At 42.9% G+C, this 14,523-nt stretch overlaps 1 protein-coding gene across 1 annotated transcript in view; it reads right to left on the minus strand.

Annotated features, from left to right (window-relative positions):
- LOC137632587 (fibrous sheath CABYR-binding protein-like) overlaps window positions 1-14,523 on the minus strand; it is a 39,433-nt gene that overhangs the window by 12,646 nt on the left and 12,264 nt on the right. The window contains exons 5-8 of the mRNA XM_068364619.1: window positions 6,485-6,632; window positions 4,574-4,723; window positions 4,050-4,253; window positions 1,845-1,942 (exon numbers count right to left, since the gene is read on the minus strand). Of these exons, the coding sequence (XP_068220720.1) occupies window positions 1,845-1,942; window positions 4,050-4,253; window positions 4,574-4,723; window positions 6,485-6,632 (600 nt within the window). The remainder of the gene's footprint in view (window positions 1-1,844; window positions 1,943-4,049; window positions 4,254-4,573; window positions 4,724-6,484; window positions 6,633-14,523) is intronic.

The raw sequence follows: 14,523 nt of genomic DNA on the forward strand, positions 1-14,523 counted from the left end.
CTAGTAACAGTATTCTGTTGATTTAGTGAAACACCGAGATCTGTTTTGATTCCCACTGGTATTGAGGACGTAGACGGGGTGGACTGTTTAGTAACTATGGTGGTTGACCTACTTGCTGATTGCAATTCTAGCACCCAGACACAGAGGAGACCATGGCGTGCTCCCACCTTACGAGACACGGCTCAAGAAAGCATGTGACGGATGAAAGAATTATTTCATTCATCTTAATTGAGAAGCAGAGTCGAGCCTTGTCCTGTCTATCGCACAATTATTTTCCATTATTGATTAACTTGAACATCTCTCTTCGTTCCCAGTGCCTTAATTGCCCTAATCAACTTTGTCAAGGAATCTGTGATTGTAACTGATTTGATCACTTCATAACTATTTATATTCGTACTTCAAACTAATATTTTGAGACACTAAAATTTCCTGTGATAAACTCATGTCAAATCTTTCATGAAACTCCATTGGGGTGTTAAACTGCGCTCCTTTTTGTGAAATACTTTTGGAGAATTAAAACTGCTACAAAAGTGGTGGCAGAAGAAAACTTTTGTAGCATGCAATTGTTGATTATTGAAATACTCGCGACATTTAAAAATATAATATAGAAAAGCTTTACTGTACCACAACTATACACAATTATGTAAAATGAAATACGGAGGCTTACTAATGAACTAAAATGTAAATACCGTATCAAGTTTTGTAAATGAACTAACCTTACACACACGCAAAATGAGAGAACGTATTCGTATGATAACTAATAATAATGGCTATAGACGAACTGTATGAAAACTATGATACCTTGTAACATATTGATGCTGCTATATCAATATTTTGAATAAATTAAGACATTATACAAAAGAAACACTTTGTCATTTGTATGTGCGCATTCTCTCGATAAGGTAGTGGGATCTTAAGATCAGCTGATCACAACCAAAGGGAAACAAAAAAAGTGATTGTTGAAATTCTTCCGAAATCGAAAAATAAAATACAAAAATGCTTTTATAGATCATATATCCTATGAAACAAGGAAATGAAATAATGATATACAGTAAGAAAATATTGATAAAATGACTTGGATTGCCGAGTCATGACGCAGCATAATAAATCTACGGAAAATTCACTTTCTAAGTTCAATATTTGTAGCAGATCTTTCAATCCCTATTTCGGTCGTAAGTCGATAACTACTGGTTTATTTGCCTTTTTCCTAACTTCAATTCTGAGTCTTTTTAATAAAGACTATGATTTCAGCAAAGCTGTGACAAGGCTGGTTTGATCCAAAACGAGGTGGTGGTAGTTACTGGAGGGTAAGCCTAGCCAACCAGCCAACCAGCAGACCACTGATAAGCCACTACGAACTTAGCACAGAACTTGTGTATCATGCAATGCTTTAGAATTCCTGGCAACAATGTACGCTTTATATCATGCAAAGCTTAAAGTCAAGCTTGCCTAGTTAACTAAATAACCTTCTACACTTCCATCCACAGAAATGAATAACTTTAGCTGCTAATACTGTATGTCATGCAATGCCCCTGTACTAGACTTGTAAAATTTGTTACAAATACACCAGTACGGAAGAGCAAGAATTCAGAGGGGAATTATCCTCTGGTTACACAATTCACTATAAATAAACAGTTTCACAAGATGGCAGAAGGAAGTGGGTATGGTGACTAAAAGCTGGAAGCAGCCAGACGACAAAGGAGAACTGGAAGGATAGATCAGTAAAGCCAACTTTTGATCGCAAGAGGGACACTGACAGATATAAGCACAAGGTATTTGTTTTGGCTAAAATGAGAAAACACATATAAAGGATAGAGGTGTTGACAAAAACAACTCATACAAACCTTCTTCGACCAGATTCTTTCGAGGATTCTAGGGCCGAGACTGCGGACGCGTCGGCCAAATCACTGACCTCCCCCGGAGCCGCGCGGGCGCCAGGCATCTGTGAAGGTCAAGATATACATGAAAAGATGGTTAATTATAATGCCTTTTGCAAACATTTCAAGAAGTTATTAATCCAACAGGACAGCTTTCCAAAGTAATAAATAGAATGGGGACTTAGTAGAGCGCATACGTTCGCCTATATCATGTTGCAAATCATAAGATAGGCAATTAAATCATGCATATTTTAGCACTAGTTTCATGCAAATCAGATAAATATTGGCCACGAAATGGCAAAAAGACGTTTTTGAACTTTTCATGACCTTTGCTTTGACTTTTAACCCAATATCTCTCAAAATCTAATCAAAATGTTCATAGAGCATAGCCAATCCTCCCACAACATTTCACAAAATTTGGTCAAATAGTTTTGAGATATTCATATCACAAACACACAGACAGACAGAAACGAATATACCGCCCATCAAAACATAACCTTCGCAATGACATTGCCAAAGGGAATGTGCTGTCACCTATGTTTTTTATCCTCCTCAACGATTTTGTAATGCGCAGAACAGTCTGAGATGATGGAGAAGGATTGGACTAGTTCGATAATAGGAAATAAACTGACCTAGAATATGCTGTCCTTATCAGCAGAACATCAAAGGACTTCCAATGCTTGCTTACCAGAATGCATGAAATATCACACAAGGTTGGGCTCAAGATAAATAGAAGACAGAGACAATGAGAACAGAATATATAATGGAAAATGAAATTTCATTCAATGAAGAAAGGATTAATGAGGTAGAATCCTTAAGATATTTAGGAACTATGATCTCCAATACAGGGTCTTTAGAATTAGTTTAATGAAAAATTGAAAATTTCCCCAAGCAATGACTGGCATGAAACAAAAGCTTCTCACAACCACAGCAGAGTAAAGACCGGTGTCATGGCCGACCATAAAGGAAATCTACGAGACATTCGTCAATCAAATGGCAGCCCTGGACCCCTGACAACTGGGACCACAACATAAATGAAGGTAGAAGTATCTCTAACTAGATGATGAAGCTGCTTATGTCTGTAGACAAAACTGTCTCATCCCCAAGAACTGCAGATTGTAAGAGAGGGTTTTAGCTTAATGAACATGATCATTACACTGCAGAGAAGCAAACTTACAACCGAATAATACGGCCAATCTCCACTTCGTCATCTGTGGGACCACTGTACAGACAGCAAGATCCATTGCTGTATGTGAAGATATAGTTGGGCAAAGGAAGGAGAGAGGCCACTTCAATAAAAGGCATGGCTTGCCCCCACACAACAGAGGACAAGGATTACTACTACACTCCTCTGTAAAAAAAATGTGGAAATCCCTGTGAGAATTATCAAGACCTCAGAGGCAAACTACAACGCACTCCAGTGGGTTCTACATTGGCGCGATATGATGACCTGAAAATAAATGTTTTCCCAAAATTTATGTTGTCAAATTTATATATCATACTTCAGACATGTATACAGATTTCAAATGTGGCAGGAGCTCAAAGGAAAAAGCACGGAGTCTTGAGTATCATGCGATCGAGCAACACGGCACAAGCTATTTTGTACCGTAGCAATACAGTACAGTGAACCCTCGCTACTTCGTGGTTCAACCATCGCGGATTCACCACTTCGCGGATTTTTTTCATAACCCATATGTATATACATATTGGTAATAACAAAATCAACATACTGTATTGAATAATCAATATAATCGATGCAAAAACTAACCTATACACAAATGTGTACAGTAAATGCGTTTGTTTCTTCATTATGATCAGAGAAACGTAAACAAAACATTGGTTGCCATTTTTTATCGTGCTTTTTGGCGTGTTTAGGAAACGCATGATATAAAATCGCCTTTAATATTTGTGCCTGTTTTAGTTTAGGGTACTGTAGTACATGCATTAAGTGTTCTGTATATTAAAGGGTAGTTTGTTAACAGTACTACGTACAAGGGAAGATTTTAAAAGTCTGAATATACATGTTAAATAAATAGGTAAATATGGTGTCACTACTTCGCGGATTTTCACCTATCGCGGCCGGGTCTGGAACCTATCTACCGCGATAAACGAGGGTTCACTGTACCTGTAAGAATCTAATCTTACTTTCCCCTTTTCAAAACTAGGCCTTACCCTCAACTGCCGCCTTGCTTCCGGGCTCAAATCACAATAGCCTCTCTGATTCTGATCCGTGGGCTCCTGAAGGACCCTGTAGTGGCGGGTGATGAGCTTCTCCAAGGGTCGAGCCATGATGTTTCGATGGGGCTGGGACGAGAACAGTTTCTGGGCGTCCATGAACTTGAGGGTTCTGATATCAACGGCGTCCTCCTCGGGTTCCTGAGAGAAATAAACTGATCATTACTCCACTCTAGAATAAAAGAAACATTTGAAAATATCAAAATAGTAACGAGTTTTATAATTAGATGAAACAAAAGCAAAGCAACAACAGAAGTTATACAAGAGAGAGAACGATTTACATACTGTACATGTACTGACATTTTAGAAATAATATATCATTGGACATCTTCAGAGACGGATTTATAAATTATGGCTATAAAGACCAGTGTTGGGGTCTATTTGGTCATTCAACTGAAAGGGAAATTCAGTGATAATAATAGGAGAGAAAGGAAGGAGGAACGGAGGAATGGACAACATACCTCACACCTCAGAGCTATCTTCGTGTTCTGACACTGATCTCTGATTTCTGCCCTCGTCAAGTGAATCTCCGCGTCGATTATCAGCTTGCGCCTCTTCGGGACTCTGGCCTGCGTCCGGCGGGGCGCCTGATCGACGGGAGACAGCCTGATCTGCAATAGTAAGTTTACTGAATGAAAAGAAGGGAAGGGAATGTCTCCCTAGGCCAGTGTTTCCCAACCTTTTTTAAATGATTACCCCAAAATTTAATTTCCAACTAATCAATTACCCTAATGAACATGTACCCGGTAGCATCGGATGTTTTTTTTGCAGCCACCTGATGAACTGTATGGATCATGTAGCCCGCTATTGGCTGCTTATAGTTAAGGATCCAAAACAAATGCAAACTTTTCCATTTTAATGGATATCAAAATGAACCATCATCAGTGCAGAATATTCAATGTAACAATATAAATAGATATTATTTAGTAATCACTTTATATTTGCTTTGGTTTTTCATTGTGACGGTTGAGCATGTTTTACCTGTGCAATTTTCTCTATTCTGGGCTTGGTTACAGAAAATGTGAATAATTCAATTTCAGAACATCTTGATTACCCCAAAAATACGGGTCTATTACCCCACTGGGGTAATTTACCCCAGGGTTGGGAAACACTGCCCTAGGCTAATGAAACAAAAACAATAATTTCTATCAAATCTATCAAAGATAATCAATTAAATTACTATACACTAAATCTAATAATTGATAGCAGTCTCAATGCAGATATCACAGTGGGTTAGAACATTTCAAATTTCAAGGTCTCATACTTCAGAAGGTCCTAAACTCACAAACTTTCGGAGATACAAAAACAAATTCAACTGAAATCGTAATCTCAGCTATTGTATCAAAAGTTCATTATGAAATACCGTAACAAAACTATATATAATTTAGCGCAGTAAGCAAGATAACATTTGCAATATGAAATGAGACTATTTCTTGATTTTTGCAGCTGAAAATCATAGGCCTGCAAGTTCGGTGAAGCCTACCTTAGGCCATTATTGAACAAAATTTGCCAAAAAGTCTACTTTATGCAAGAACACAAACCATACATGAAAAAAGAATAGATAGTTACTGGTCATATATCATACACATACCAAGGCACTTCCCCTAATTTGGGAGGGGGTAGCCGACATCAAAACAAATGAAAAGAGGGGAATTGAAGAAAGCTCTAGGTGACAGGAGGATAGATGTGAGAGAGGCAAGAGAGCGTGCTAAAAATAGGAATGAATGGCGAGCGATTGTGACGCAGTTCCGGTAGGCCCTGCTGCTTCCTCCGGTGCCTTGGAAGACCGCGGAGGTAGCAGCAGTAGGGGATTCAGCGTTATGAAGCTTCATCTGTTGTGGATGACTGGGGAGGGTGGGCTGTGGCACCCCTAGCAGTACCAGCCGAACTCAGTTGAATCCCTTGTCAGGCTGGGAGGAACGTAGAGAGGAGAGGTCGCCTATTTTGTTTCATTTATTTGATGTTAGCTACCCCCCAAAATTGGGGGAAGGGCCTTGGTATATGTATGTGATGTATGTGTAGCTGGATTCGTGTCTGTATCTCCAAATGTTTGCAAATTGAAGACCTTCCACACATGTAAACTTCAACACCACTGAGACAACAAATATCAAGAAACTCGCAAACTTAGGAATGGACTAAAAAAGGGATTTTGACGAAGGAAAAATCTATTTCTGGGCGAGAGACCTATGCCGCACTGCTTTTTCATAACAGTTATATACCTTAGAAATGATGTAAAAGGAGCATTTCGCAGAGCGGCACAGGTGGAGCCCAGAAATCCATGCCCTGGAGTATACACACACAAAACCATTTTTCTACCACATTCACAATCTGAGTCTGACCATAGAGAACACAGCCACAGAAATAAAACTTACCTGAGAAGCATTGGAAGATGAAACTTCTGGTTGAGGACGGGCAACCGGGGTTATGTCAGGAGCCGCAGGCGGGGCCTTTTCCGGTCTCTCTGGACGATCCCTGGCTGGTTCCTTTCGAGGTGTAGCCTCGACTGATTTTGAAATGCCACTGCAAAATAGTTGCGTTAATTAGTTCGTTACTTAAAAAATACAGATTATCATTATTATCATTATTATTATTTTCTAACAGGTTTGGAAATTTTATTTTATTCTTTTATAAAAAAAAATGAAAAATTGATTTTTTATATTTGAATCAGATTTATTTGATTTAAGTCTATTTTTTTTAAATACATTTTATACCTTTTACCACCAGGCATTTTCTTTCTCAAGCACATTTTGCAAAATACCTTTTCCAAATTGCTCTAACAGCCTTAATCTTTGTCATAGAGAGGTCAGGTTGGTCTCATTCTTTTGGAAAACGCCTGAAGTTTCTCATAAAGTTATTAAAAATATGCAAACAATGTAAATAGCCGTTTTTTGAAAGGACGTACCGGTACGTCCATGGGGGTGAAAGGGTTAAATATTATAGGATATCGGATTGCTAAAGGACATTATCAAAATATCAATTACTAAAATAAGATAGAATAAGTTGCATAAAATCATAAAATATAATTATATATATAATGATGAACTGTATATGGAAATTATAAGGAGCAGTGTTATATAGACTTTCCACAAGCACTGTATACAAGGAGAGGTATAAGACTACATGTAGCATATACCACCGTACAACCCACAACCGATTTGTTGCCAAACATCGATAATGAGCCAATATGTGTTACTCTAACAACATCCAATGGTCAGATATATTTAGTTGATGCAATACACATCAGAAAAACCTCACACTGCTGAATAGCTTCTACAACTTGTACAAAATTTGATCCGGAAGGATGAGTCCTTCGTCAGTCTGGGAGGAGCGTAGAGAGGAAAGGTCCCCTTTTTTTCATTTGTTTGATGTCAGCTAACCCCCGAAAATTGGTGGAAGTGCCATGGTATACAGAGAGATAAAGCCTATAAACAGGGAGTGGAATGACATGTCCGAGGCCTTTGTCCTGCAGTGGACTAGTTACAGTTGAAGATTGTATACAAATTTATCTAGGAATGATAGTTAGCTTTCTTTTAAACATTGTTTCTAGAATCTGACTGATAAAATACTTAGTTTATGTCTATGCTTTTGCTTCACAGGAGGTATTTGTTCAGTGGCTACTTTCCTCTTGGTAAGGGTAGAAGAGACTCTTTAGCTATGGTAAGCAGCTCTCCTACGAGAAGGACACTCCAGAATCAAACCATTGTTCTCTAGTCTTGGGTAGTGCCATAGCCTCTGTACCATGGTCTTCCACTATCTTGGGTTAGTTTTCTTGCTTGAGGGTACACTCGGGCACACTATTCTATCTAATTTCTCTTCTTCTTGTTTTGTTAAAGTTTTTATAGTTTATATAGATATTTTAATGTTATTCTTAAAGTATTTATTTTTTTTCCTTGTTTCCTTTTCTCATTGGACTATTTTCCCTTTTGAAGCCCCTGGGCTTATAGAATTCTGCTTTTCCAACTAGGGTTGTAGCTTAGCAATTAATAATAAAAATATGATATTTTAATTATAAAATAAATTTTTGAATATACTTACCCGGTGAATATATAATAGCTGCAACTCTGCGGCTCGACAGACAACATACTTAAAAAACTCGCGAGCGATCGCTATGCAGGTTGCGGGTGTGCCCACCAGCGCCAACTATCGGCCAGATACCACTCTCGGATGTAAACAAAACCTTCAATTCTTCTCGTCCCACTGCGTCTCTATATGGGAGGAAGGGAGGGTCGTTTAATTTATATATTCACCGGGTAAGTATATTCAAAAATTTATCTTATAATTAAAATATCATTTTTAAATATTTAACTTAGCCGGTGAATATATAATAGCTGATTCACACCCAAGGAGGTGGATAGAGACCAGAGTTAAATATGTTTACATCGTATAAGCTAAGAGTTTTTTCATTTTGACAGTTATCAATATAACAAAACCAAAATAAATAGGTACCTGGTAAGGAAGTCGACTTAGACGATTACTCTGCCTTGTAAGTACGTCTTCCTTACGGAGCCCAGCGATCCTCTTAGGATGCTGACAGACTCCCAGGAGCTGAAGTATCAAGGGCTGCTACCCATACAACAAGACCTCATCAAATCCCTAATCTGGGCGCTCTCAAGAAATGACTTTGACCACCCGCCAAATCAACCAGGATGCGAAAGGCTTCTTAGCCTTCCGGACAATCCATAAAAACAACATTAAAAAACATTTCAAGAGACAGATTAAAAGGATATGGAATTAGGGAATTGTAGTGGTTGAGCCCTCACCCACTACTGCACTCGCTGCTACGAATGGTCCCAGTGTGTAGCAGTTCTCGTAAAGAGTCTGGACATCTTTCAAGTAAAATGACGCGAACACTGACTTGCTTCTCCAATAGGTTGCGTCCATTATACTTTGCAGAGATCTATTTTGCTTAAAGGCCACGGAAGTTGCTACAGCTCTAACCTCATGCGTCTTAACCTTAAGCAAAGATCGGTCTTCCTCACTCAAGTGTGAATGAGCTTCTCATATTAACAATCTGATAAAATATGACAAAGCATTCTTTGACATAGGTAAGGATGGTTTCTTAACCGAACACCATAACGCTTCAGATTTGCCTCGTAAAGGTTTAGTACCAGCTAAGTAGAACTTAAGAGCTCTAACAGGGCATAATACTCTCTCTAGTTCATTGCCTACGATCTCCGATAAGCTGGGAATATCGAAAGATTTAGGCCAAGGACGAGAAGGCAGCTCATTCTTGGCTAGGAAACCAAGCTGCAGAGAACAAGTAGCTTTTTCTGACGAAAACCCGATGTTCTTGCTGAAGGCATGAAGCTCACTGACTCTTTTAGCCGAGGCCAAGCATACCAGGAAAAGAGTCTTAAGAGTGAGATCTTTCAGGGAGGCTGAATGTAAAGGCTCAAACCTGTCTGACATGAGGAATCTTAGGACCACGTCTAAATTCCACCCAGGTGTAGCCAAACGACGTTCCTTAGAGGTCTCAAAAGACTTAAGGAGGTCTTGCAGATCTTTATTGTTGGAAAGATCTAAGCCTCTATGCCGGAAGACCGAGGCCAACATGCTTCTGTAGCCCTTGATCGTAGGAGCTGAAAGGGAGCGAACTTTTCTCAGGTATAAGAGAAAATCAGCTATTTGGGCTACAGAGGTACTGGACGAGGATACGGAAACTGACTTGCACCAGTCTCGGAAGACTTCCCACTTCGATTGGTAAACTCTAATGGTAGAAGCTCTCCTCGCTCTAGCAATCGCACTGGCTGCCTCCTTCGAAAAGCCTCTAGCTCTCGAGAGTCTTTCGATAGTCTGAAGGCAGTCAGATGAAGAGCGTGGAGGCTTTGGTGTACCTTCTTTACGTGAAGCTGACGTAAAAGGTCTACTCTTAGAGGAAGACTTCTGGGAAAGTCTACCAGCCATCGAAGTACCTCGGTGAACCATTCTCTCGCGGGCCAGAGGGGAGCAACTAACGTCAACCTTGTCCCTTCGTGAGAGGCGAATTTCTGCAGTACCTTGTTGACAATCTTGAATGGTGGGAATGCGTAAAGATCTAGGTGTGACCAATCTAGGAGGAAGGCATCTATATGTATTGCTGCTGGGTCTGGGACTGGAGAGCAATAGATTGGAAGCCTCTTGGTCAGCGAGGTTGCAAAGAGATCTATGGTGGGTTGGCCCCAAGTAGCCCAAAGTCTCTTGCACACATCCTTGTGGAGGGTCCATTCGGTTGGAATTACTTGCCCTTTCCGACTGAGACAATCTGCTAGGACGTTCAAGTCGCCCTGGATGAACCTCGTAACTAGGGAGATGCCTCGATCTTTTGACCAGATGAGCAGGTCCCTTGCGATCTCGTACAGAGTCAGTGAGTGGGTACCTCCCTGTTTGGAAATGTACGCCAAGGCCGTGGTATTGTCCGAGTTGACCTCCACCACCTTGCCTCGAAGGAGATTCTCGAAGCTTATCAAGGCCAGATGAACCGCCAAAAGCTCCTTGCTGTTGATACGCATGCTCCTCTGACTCGAGTTCCACAGACCTGAGCATTCCCGACCGTCCAGCGTCGCGCCCCAGCCCAAGTCCGATGCGTCTGAGAAGAGAACGTGGTTGGGTTTCAGAACTGCTAGGGGAAGACCCTCTCGTAGACTGATATTGTCTTTCCACCAAGTCAGACAAGTCTTTATCTTTTCGGAAATCGGGATCGAGACCGCCTCTAGCGTCTTGTCCTTTTTCCAGTGAAAAGCTAGATGGAATTGTAGAGGTCGAAGGTGTAGCCTTCCTAGCGAGACAAATTGCTCCAGGGATGATAGCGTTCCTACCAGACTCATCCAATTCCTGACTGAGCAACGTTCTTTCTTCAACATCTTCTGGATGACGAGCAGGGCTTGATCTATTCTGGGGGCCGACGGAAAAGCCCGAAAAACTGGACTGTGAATCTCCATCCCTAAATACAGAATAGTTTGGGATGGGATCAGTTGGGACTTTTCCAAGTTGACTAGGAGTCCCAATTCCTTGGTCAGATCTAGAGTCCAATTGAGATCCTTCAGACAGCGATGACTGGAAGAGGCTCTGAGAAGCCAGTCGTCCAAATAAAGGGAGGCTCGGATGTCCGATAAGTGGAGGAATTTTGCCACATTCCTCATAAGCCTCGTAAACACGAGAGGAGCCGTGCTTAGGCCAAAGCACAGGGCCCGAAACTGGTACACCACATCGTCGAAGACGAATCTCAGAAAGGGTTGGGAATCTGAGTGAATGGGGATGTGGAAGTAAGCGTCCCTTAGGTCGAGAGAGACCATCCAGTCTCCCTTTCTGACCGCTGCTAAGACTGACTTTGTGGTCTCCATGGTGAATTTCGTCTTTGTGACAAAGACATTCAGAGCACTGACGTCTAGCACCGGTCTCCAACCTCCTGTCTTCTTTGATACTAGGAAGAGACGGTTGTAAAACCCCGGTGATTGAAGGTCCGAGACTTTGACCACCGCTCCCTTCTCTAGTAAAAGAGACACTTCCAGTTTCAGGGCTTGTCTCTTTGCTTCCTCTCGGTACCTGGGAGAGAGATCGATGCGAGACGTCGCTAGAGGATGTCTGCGTACAAAAGGGATTTTGTACCCCTCTCTGAGCAACCTCACAGATTGTTGATCTGCGCCTCTCTTCTCCCAGGCTTGCCAGAAGTTCTTGAGTCTGGCACCTACTGCTGTCTGAAGTTGCGAGCAGTCAGACTCTGCCCCGCGAGGACTTGGATCCTTTCTTCTTTCCTCTCTTCCCTTCGGCACGAGCACCTCCCCTGCTGGGGGCTCTGCCACGAAAGGGCGGAATAAACCTGGACGCTGGAGTGTCTATCCTAGGTCTAGCAGACAAGGCAGGCAAAGGGGGAGCTTTGCGAGCCGAGGACGCAACTAAATCGTGGGTGTCCTTCTGCACTAAAGACAAGGCAATTTCCTTAACTAAGACTTCAGGAACCAAGCACTTAGACAAGGGCGCAAAGAGTAGCTCAGATCTTTGGCATGGCGTCACTCCTGCTGAAAGAAAAGAGCACAGAGACTCTCGTTTCTTTAGGACTCCGGACGTGAAAGAAGCGGCAAGCTCGTTGGATCCATCGCGGACGGCCTTGTCCATGCAGGACATAATGAGTAAGGAAACATCCCTATCGGCAGATGAGATTTTCCTGCTCAGGGCTCCCAAACACCAGTCCAGGAAGTTAAAAACTTCAAACGCCCTAAAGATGCCTTTAAGAAGGTGGTCCAGGTCCGAGGATGACCAACTAGTCTTCGCACGTCTCATGGCAAGGCGGCGGGGAGAGTCTACAAGACTTGAGAAGTCGCCCTGGGCAGAGGCAGGAACTCCCAAGCCGAGAACTTCTCCCGTGGCATACCAGACGCTCGATCTAGACGAGAGCTTAGATGGGGGGAAGGCAAAGGCCGTCTTCCCTAAACTCCTCTTGGTTTCTAACCAATCGCCTAACAGCCGTAAAGCTCTCTTGGATGAGCGAGAGAGAACGAGTTTCGTAAAGGCTGGCATGGCAGCAGGAACGCCTAAAACGAACTCAGACGGCGGCGAACGAGGAGCCACAGAGATAAAGTGTTCAGGGAACAACTCTTTAAACACAAGCATGACTTTTCTAAAGTCCATAGATGGTGAAACTGCTTTAGGCTCATCTAATTCTGAAGGCTGATCCTCAGGCTGTGGTTCAGCAACGTCCTCATCTGACAGTTCCTCATCTGATAACTGATGAGAAAACGGCAAAGGGGTAGGCAACGTTTGACTCGCAGCGTCCGGCCGCACTGGTGCATACGTGACGGAGCAGGACGCAGCGTCCTGAAACTGCTGAACAGTCTGGGAACTGTCAACAACAACAGGTGCGCGGGGACGCACAGCGTCCACCCGAGACTGTTTAGACCGTCTGGGTTGTGCAGTCAACACCATACTGGGTTGCGGAGGTTGACGCACCGCGTCAAAACAAGTCAACTTTGATGGTTGGTGACCGTCCTGAACGTCACCAGTCGCATCAGTGAGTTGCCTAACGTCAACGTGCGGCTGGAAATCCACACGGGATCGCATCGGGGGAGGTACAACCCCAACTGGTTGACGCGAGAAAGCTACATCAACGTCAACAGGACGCACAACAGAACGCTTGGATGGCTGACGGCCAGTAGGTTCAACGGAAACCTTCTCTGCGTTGAAGTCCTCCATAAGGGACGCAAGCTTAGACTGCATGTCCTGCAGTAACACCCATTTAGGGTCTACGGAAGCGGGTGCGGTAACAGACGGGGTTAGCGACTGAGACGGCACAACTTTGCCTCTCTTAGGCGGCGAGCAGTCATCAGATGACGGCAACGGGTCCGAACTGTCCCAGTGGCTACATCCGGGACGTTGGACTTGTCCTGAAGGGACCGACTTGCATTTTAAAGGTCTAGAGACCTGGGTCCAAGGTTTCTTACGTGAAACGCCTTCGGACGACGAGGTAAAAATGGGCTCTCTCGTCTTAAGGTAGGGGCGATCTTGACGAGATACGCCTGATACCAAAGAGGGAACGTCTGTTCGCTGATCAAGGCCTCTCGAACCCATAAGTCGTACGACATTGCTTCTCCCCTGGGCTTGGGAGCTTGCAAGAGGTCCCGGACTAGGTGGACGACAGGCACGAACAGACGAACCCTCGGTCGGAACACTATTCACAACACTTTGCGTAACACTAGGCACTTTCCCACTTTCCGCCGTGGCACTTTGGCACTTGAGTTCCTTCACGTCTGCCATGAGTTGGTTACAGTCACTTGCTAAGGCCTCAACTCTCTCCCCCAAGGCATGGATAGCACGCATCATGTCTTGCCTAGACGGTTCCTGAGTGCTAGGAGGGGGGTTAGGAACAACCACTACAGGGGAAGGATTAGGTTCAGGGGCATGTGGAGAGGAAAAATCTACGGACCTAGAAGAACTTCTCCTTACCCTATCTCTCTCTAGTCTGCGTGTATATTTATCAAATTCGATCCAATCGAATTCCGAAAGGCCCACGCATTCCTCACACCGATCTCCCAATTGGCAGGTTTTACCCCGACAATTGGAACAAACAGTGTGAGGGTCGAGAGAAGCCTTTGGAAGACGCCTATTACAGTCCCTAGCATTACACTTTCGAAACTTAGGAACTTGAGAAGGGTCAGCCATTTTGAATTAGTCAAAGGAAAATTCCAAAAATCGATCTAAGTCATCAACAAATAATCCGATTCAAAAAAGAGTTCAAAGGTTTATTTTGAAGAAAAACTCCTGTACTACGAAAGCTCAAACCAAATTAAAGTACTTCACCAAATATGATGGGAAAACTCCAGGTTCTAAAGCGAGTAAAAGTACGTCTTGTCGCCAATGTCGACAGAGAAGAATTGAAGGTTTTGTTTACATCCGAGAGTGGTATCTGGCCGACAGTTGGCGCTGGTGGGCACACCCGCAA

The sequence above is a fragment of the Palaemon carinicauda genome, chromosome 3, assembly GCF_036898095.1.
Source record: "Palaemon carinicauda isolate YSFRI2023 chromosome 3, ASM3689809v2, whole genome shotgun sequence".
NCBI classification, from domain to species: Eukaryota; Metazoa; Arthropoda; class Malacostraca; order Decapoda; family Palaemonidae; genus Palaemon; species Palaemon carinicauda.